At 42.1% G+C, this 7500-nt stretch overlaps 2 protein-coding genes across 2 annotated transcripts in view; both read right to left on the reverse strand.

The window, feature by feature from the left end:
- LOC143037768 (uncharacterized) overlaps window positions 1-4746 on the reverse strand; it is a 13125-nt gene extending 8379 nt beyond the window's left edge. The window contains exons 1-2 of the mRNA XM_076206321.1: window positions 3990-4746; window positions 1728-1783 (exon numbers count right to left, since the gene is read on the reverse strand). Of these exons, the coding sequence (XP_076062436.1) occupies window positions 1728-1783; window positions 3990-4746 (813 nt within the window). The remainder of the gene's footprint in view (window positions 1-1727; window positions 1784-3989) is intronic.
- Window positions 4747-6925: 2179 nt separating this feature from the next.
- On the reverse strand, window positions 6926-7345 carry LOC143037769 (uncharacterized). Its single transcript, XM_076206322.1, has one exon. It carries the CDS (start codon window positions 7343-7345, stop codon window positions 6926-6928), a length of 420 nt encoding a protein of 139 aa, XP_076062437.1.
- Window positions 7346-7500: the final 155 nt, after the last annotated feature.

Raw genomic sequence — 7500 nt, forward strand, 5'->3', positions numbered from 1 at the left:
GGAACGACTGGACCGTGAACCAAGTCGTTTCGTTTTGTAGGGTCGAGATAGCATGGTCAGTAAGGTCTTTGTCTTATAAGACGTAAGCCGCCTAGGCAAGGGTTCGAATCCCAGTGGATGAATATATATATATATATATATATATATATATATATATATATATATATATATATATATATATATGTATTCACATACGCGCCCGTTTTAGCCTAACTCCGAAATTCAGAGAAATAGAATCCTTTTTCATCAAATGGCACGAAATTCTAGAGGAAACACTTCTATGATATAATGGTTATGAAAGACTTGACAGATTCGTTTATACGAGTCCATTGCAGGTCAACGAGTCTAAGGACCGAAATCTGAGATGTTCTTATGGTGCTACGGGACGGGAATAATTTGGCCAGAAATTATAAAAGAATTGTGGCAGCGCTTTTTTTTTAATTCGTTTCCTGCGACGCAGAGGGACGACGAGGGACACGGAACAAGCGGCCAGCGAGGGACATCGACGAGGGACAGCGGCGAGGGACAACGGCGAGGGACAACGGCGAGGGACAACGGCGAGGGACAACGGCGAGGGACACCGGCGAGGGACACCGGCGAGGGACAACGGCGAGGGACAACGGCGAGGGACAACGGCGAGGGACAACGGCGAGGGACAACGGCGAGGGACAACGGCGAGGGACATTCAGAAATTGAAGGTGTTTGATCAACTATTAGTAGGAATACGTCAGCAAATCCTTCGCAAAAGTCTTTGCGTGCTGGTAACAACCTCCTTAATGCTACTCAAGGTGTGTGTCATGTTGTCTTTCAACATCGATTTTGAAGGATAATCAACACACGACAAGGTTGTCTTCATTCAAGGTCTTTGGTCTGGTAAAAGTGAAGATACTATGACGTGTGTGTTCTAATTGTCTTTTAACATGGCTTTAGAAGGATAATCAACACACGACAAGGTTGTCTTCATTCAAGACCTTTGGTCTGGTAAAAGTGAAGATACTATGGCGTGTGTGGTCATATTGTCTTTCATCATGGATTTTGAAAGATAATCAGCACACGTCAAGGTTGTCTTCATTCAAGACCTTTGGTCTGGTAAGAGTGAAGATATTATGGCGTGTGTCGTCATATTGTCTTTCATCATGGATTTTGAAAGATAATCAACACATGTCAAGGTTGTCTTCATTCAAGACCTTTGGTCTGGTACGAGTGAAGATACTATGGCGTGTGTGGTCCTATTGTCTTTCATCATGGCTTTAGAAGGATAATAAACACAACGACAAGGTTTTCTTCATTCGAGACCTTTAGTCTGGTAAGAGCTACTCAAGGTGTGTTGTTGTGTCGTCTTTCAATATGGACTTAGAAGGATAATCAACACACAACAAGGTTGTCTTCATTCAAGACCTTTGGTCTGGTAAAAGTGAAGCTAATCATGGCGTGTGTTGTCATGTTGTCTTTCAACATGAATTTAGAGGGATATATAATCAACACACAAGGTTGTTTCCATACAAGATCTTTGGTTTCGCAAAAGGGCGATTGATTTGCTGCTCGGTGTCTGCTGGCCACGGAACGATACTATTTGGCGCCGATGTTTTGGGGCCGTTCTTTTTGGCGACGAATTATTTGGCGCCAATTGTTTTGGCGCCGAAGGTCAGGCTTCAAACTGGATTCGTTCAGATGTCTTCAAGTGGGTTATTGGAGCGCCCACTCTACAGCTCGGAATTCTAAAGCACCTTTTTATCCTTAGTCTTTATATATTCAGTCGTGCTGAACCCTTCTACAGAAATGGCTGAATATATTTTAAGTAAGAGAAATAAAATAAAATTTACTCACAATGGATACTTGTTTGTGTTGGACAAGCATAGTAAGAAGGACCCTAATATAAAGTTTTGGAAATGTGAAAACAAGAACGAGTGCAAAGCTCGTATACATACTAGTGACAATGTAGTGATGAAGGAAATAAACGAACATTCTCATGGTGCTTCAGCAGCAAAGGTAGAAGTAGCTGCAATTAAAACCAGTGTAAAGAGTCGGGCTGAAGAGTGTCAAGATCAACCATCGGCAGTCATAAATTCGTGTATACAAAATAGTTCTGAAGATGCTCAAGGAGCACTTCCAAGAGCAGAATCGATGAGGCAGATAGTAAGAAGAAGAAGAAATCAATTGAACCTCGCTCCTCCTAATCCTGTCCATGTTCAAGAATTAGTGATTACCGATGAATACAAACAGTATATGACAAGCAATGGTGAATGTGAGAAATTTTTAATAGCTGACAGTGGTCAATCAGACGACAGAATTTTGATTTTCGGAAGAGAGAGTTGGACTGCGTGTTTACTTGATTCTGATGTGTGGTATGCTGATGGGACATTCAAGTTAGCTCCTCCGTTATTTACACAGGTCTATGTGATTCTGGCAAGAAGACATGGAGGAGTTCATCCAATATTATATGCATTATTACCAAATAAAAGGTGTGCAACATAATTATGTGCGCATGTTTCGGATGCTTCATGACACTATCCCAGGATTGAAACCAAGAGCAATTTCCTGTGACTTTGAACAGGCAGCTATTATGGCAATGAAAGAATGTTTTCCAGATGTAAAAATACATGGATGTTACTTCCATTTAGCTCATAATGTTCATAAACATCTGAAACAGATTGGACTCCAACTTTCATACAATAACTAGTGTGTACACCCGTTAGAAATAACGGGATTTAATATCACACGTTTGAACGTCATATAATGGTATAGATTAAATTTCCGATCATTATGTGCAGAAAATATAAGAAAATTCAGTTATCAACACAAAAATATTTATTCCAGAAAAAAACAAAGCAAATATGTACAAAATACATACACAAAGCATTATATGAACACAAAATCCTTTATTGCAAACAAGCCGCGGGCTTCGTCCTCCCCGGCTTCACCGGAGGCTTGGCTGCGCAAACAGCGGCCTTCGGCCGCAGCGCTCCGCGCTCTAATCCCACGATAGGGATCCCGTGCTGGGGATTCCGTGTTGGGGTTCCGCCCCAAGGCCGAGGCCGAGGCCGAACGCAAGGGACATTTTTTTTCTGGTCAGTTCAAAGGAATATGGCGACCACTGAGGATTTGCGACCACTGAGGACTTGCGACCTTTGAGGACTTGCGACCTTTGAGGACTTGTTACCTTTGAAGACTTGTTACCTTGGAGGACTTATTACCTTGTAGGACATGTTACCTTGGAGGACTTATTACCTTGGAGGACTTATTACCTTGGAGGACCTTGTAGGACTTATTACCTTGTAGGACTTGCAACTTCAGAGGACTTGCACCCTCGTAGGACTTACGACCTCGGAGGACTTGCAGCCTCGAAGGGCTTACAACTTCGGAGGACTTGCACCCTCAAAGGACTTGCACCCTCGGAGGACTTGCACCCTCGGAGGACTGGCACCCTCGGAGGACTGACACCCTCGGAGGACTTGCACCCTCGGAGGACTTGCACCCTCGGAGGATTTGCACCCTGGGAGGACTTGCACCTTCGGAGGACTTGCACCCTAGGAGAACTTGCACCCTCGGAGAACTTACAGCCTCGAAAGGCTTACTGACTCGGAGAACTTACGACCTCGGAGGACTTACAGACCCCCCTCTCCAAGACATGTAACATTTTCAAAATGTGTCACCTTTGAAATGGTTTAATTTTTATTAGCAGTAGAAGTTTTAGCAAAACAATATTTTTTATGAAAACTCTATCTCCAACTATAGAATGTTTTGCTAAAATTTTGAGATTATTTATGTTGCAACGTACAACTGGCCATGACTAAAGACAGGTGAAGGTAAGTAGAGGCCAACATTATTGAAACTTTGTCATTGTGACTTGTTTATCCTTATGGTAAAAGCTGTGATCACTGGAAATTGCCGGCGGGTCATTTTGAAAGGAAAATATGTATCACTTGGGGTTAAATCAATTCTAGGAATGAATGCTTCTTCTCCTTTCTTGCTCCCACTTATTATTTTACCATGAATGTACAGGTCATTTAGTAATCCCTTTCTTGGATTGAAATTACGTAGAAGCATTATGATTGCACCTTTCTTCAATTTGAGTACACGTGGAGGCATTCCAGAAGGCGTTTGAGAATTTAGGAATTCCACGGGGTAATTAGCTTCACTTTCTATGTTATCATATGCTATTGAATCCACACTTGTATAGAATGTGCTTTCCCCCTGAATTAAATCCAAAACATTGTTCTTCAACTGAAGAGCATCATTATTTTTTGGAGTAAGAATCATTTTCCCACTAACAGCTTCGATTTCTTCATTAGTATCAACAGTAAGCGAATTACCGAAGATATCTTGCACAATATTGCCTGATGAATGCATTTGTTGCGGGATCTCAATTAAGTCATTACCATGCTCTTCATCATCAGATATTGTCCCATTTCCTATTGCAATAAGCCATCTGTTGAACTCCTGTTGGCCTTCAATACGCATATTTTCTGTTAACGATACCTTTGTTACAAATCTCCAAAGATTTGATTGTTTAATAGAAGATTCAGTGATTGCTGCATCCGATGCTCTGGGAATAACTGGAGCTGTTTGCCTGAAATCACCTCCCAAGAGAAAGACTTTTCCACCAAACGGCCTTTGCGAATTCATTATTTCTTTAAGTAGATTGTTTATCACTCTGAGAGCATTGCCTGATAGCATTGAAGCCTCGTCAATGATGATTAGAGACGCTTTCTTTATTTTCTCAGACTCCGGTGAGGGTATTCTCATGCTTGAAGTTGAAGTTTTCAACAATGGGATAGGGAGATTAAATCCACTGTGGGCAGTTCGTCCATTTGTTAGTAGATCAGCAGCAATTCCTGTAGTAGGATAAGTTAAAACACATTTGTTTTGTTTTGGTTAAAGAAAATGGAGAAAAGTGGGAGGTGAGCCAGCTGTTGTTTGCGGACGACACTGCGCTTGTGGCAGGATCGGAGGAGGGATTGAGGAAGTTGGTGGCAGAGTTTGGGAGAGTATGTGATAGAAGAAAGCTAAAGATAAATGTGGGTAAAAGTAAGGTGATGAGATGTACAAGGGGTGAAAGTGGCAGTAGACTGGAAGTGAACATTAAGGGAGAGCGACTGGAGGAAGTGGATAGTTTTAGATACTTGGGTGCAAATGTGGCAGGAAAAGGTGGAGTAAAGGTGGAGGTAGAATGTAGATTGAGAGAAGCGAGTAAATGCCTTGGTGGATTAAAAAGTGTAATGAGGAATAGACATTTAGGAATGGATGCAAAGAGGAGACTGTATGAAGGAGTGATTGTGCCAACAGCACTGTATGGGGCAGAAACTTGGAACATAAGAGAAGAAGAGAGAAGGAGTTTGAATGTGTTTGAGATGAGGTGTCTGAGAAGTATGGTGGGGGTTACTAGGCTCGATAGAGTGAGAAATGAGGAGGTGAGGAGGAGGACAGGGGTGAAAAAGGAGCTGGGAGATAGGGTTGATGAAAGAATATTAGGATGGTTTGGACACATGGAAAGAATGAGTGAAGAAAGACTAGTAAAAGAGGTATGGAAGGCAGATGTGGAGGGAGTGAACATGAGGGGACGTCCTAGGATGAGGTGGATGGATGGGGTGAAGAGGGCTTTGGGGAAGAGGGGAATGTCTGTTGAGGAAGGACGGGAGAGGACGGAAGACAGAGGTGAATGGAGAATGGTTGTATATGGATGATGTTGTGATTGCATGAGGAGGAATGGGCAGGGGGTGGGGGGTGAGGTGGTATGTGTGAGCAAATTTTGACGCAGCCCGAAGGGATTTCTCCCCGTGCTCTCCTTATATGCAAGGGGGGACGGAGAGGGGGGGTCGCCGATTAAATGAAGCGGCCTTGCTGTGGATGTGCTGTGTCTTGCGACACTGCTTCTGACCCAGGGCGGTGGGCAAGGTGCAGGGATGACCCGTCATCCAGGAGGTGCTCAGATGAGAGGGAGGGTGTGAGGGGTGTGGAGTGTATTTAGGGATGAAATGGGTGGAAGTGATTTTATGCCTTTCCCTTTTTGGCTACCTCCCTTGAAAGGGGGAAAAAGCCTTGGTATATGTATGTAGGTATCTGATAATTACATAGCAGAGATAAGTTCTTCCTGTGCCTCCAGGTCCACCGAGAAAGAACAAATTCTTTTCTGTCCCTTCATTGTTTATGGCCAATACTATTTCATCAAATGCTACTCGTTGCCCATTGTTCAAAGTAGTAATCAAAGCTTGAGGAATGATTTCATTTTGATGAATTTGAACTTCGGCTTCCTGCAATGGGTTTGGAACAGGCAATTGAAGATCTTAACATTTCAAACCATAAAGTGACAAAGTGGTCTGTATTTCATGGAATACATTTTGAATAGCATTCTCTCTTGTTTCTTGAATCAAAACGTCTTCAATGAGTTAATCTTCCAATTGATGGAATAATTTCGTTGGATTGGCAGGACTATTGAAGACACAAATAAGTGGAAATAACTCCCTTAGTTGTTTGGGCATGTGTGAATGTGAGGCTTCTCTCATACATCTGAACCACTCTGTGTCATCTTGTAGCAAGTTTCGATGCATTGCTGCTTCTTTGAATGTGGGGTATTCTGTTCCATTTACTTCTCTCAATTGTGAAAAACTGAATGCACCTTTCACATGGAGCAACAATATTCTCAAGCAAAACCTTTCAACATCTTTGGGACTTACAGTATACATTCTAGAGATCATTTTATCAGCGCCTCCTTGCCTGGGCTGCCATAATGTTGTTTGCTTATTGAACACATAGTGATATGGTATCTCTGTATAATGCAAATTTCTTGCATTAACATCTGTTTGGTTTAGAATAAACCAAGCTGTTAACTGAGTGTTACGTTGCTGAGCTCTCTCAAGTGCCTGTCTTTCCTCTCCAGGCTGGAAGTACACGGGCTATTGGTTTTCCAGATGGACTGTCATCCGAATTAATGAATGAGATCTGTCGTGTATTTTGGCTGTTGGTGTTCCAGGTGGACTGGCATCCGAATTAATGAATGAGATCTGTCGTGTATTTTGAACTCAAGTAGACGCCACATTCCTTCTGGGGCGCTTACATATCGAGCATTTAGGTGTTGTTGGATTTCATCAAATATCATCTCTTGTCCCATCTGATTTTCCGCTATAGCAACATATTTGAAAATGTATTTAACTGATGCAATTGAGGCGCAAATCTCAATGTTGATGTGGCAATTGTATTTCTTACATAAGAATTTGTTGTATGGTACAACAAATCGATTGTCTACTTGATTGTTTCCAATTTGAATAGTTGGCCCAGGAACACGTCTGTAAGAAGGATAACCGTTTGCGTTGATTCTGGTTGCCATTTCAAAATCTTTTGGGAACATTTTTTTACAGGTACCATTTTCCATGCAAACTTAGTTAGGGTTTATTTCGCCATAGGGTCCGTGGATCATACATTTCTTTATGATTTCATACAATTCAGGATAATTAAGTTGGTTTGGAATCTCGGCACACACTTATTCATCAATTTGATCAGGGT

The sequence above is a fragment of the Oratosquilla oratoria genome, chromosome 23 (assembly GCF_046742065.1).
Source record: "Oratosquilla oratoria isolate Oo_2021 chromosome 23, ASM4674206v1, whole genome shotgun sequence".
NCBI classification, from domain to species: domain Eukaryota; kingdom Metazoa; phylum Arthropoda; class Malacostraca; order Stomatopoda; family Squillidae; genus Oratosquilla; species Oratosquilla oratoria.

Bases quoted from the DNA above. Each gene is read 5' to 3' on its own strand.
- LOC143037769 (XM_076206322.1), bottom strand. From the start codon at position 7,345: ATGTTCCCAAAAGATTTTGAAATGGCAACCAGAATCAACGCAAACGGT.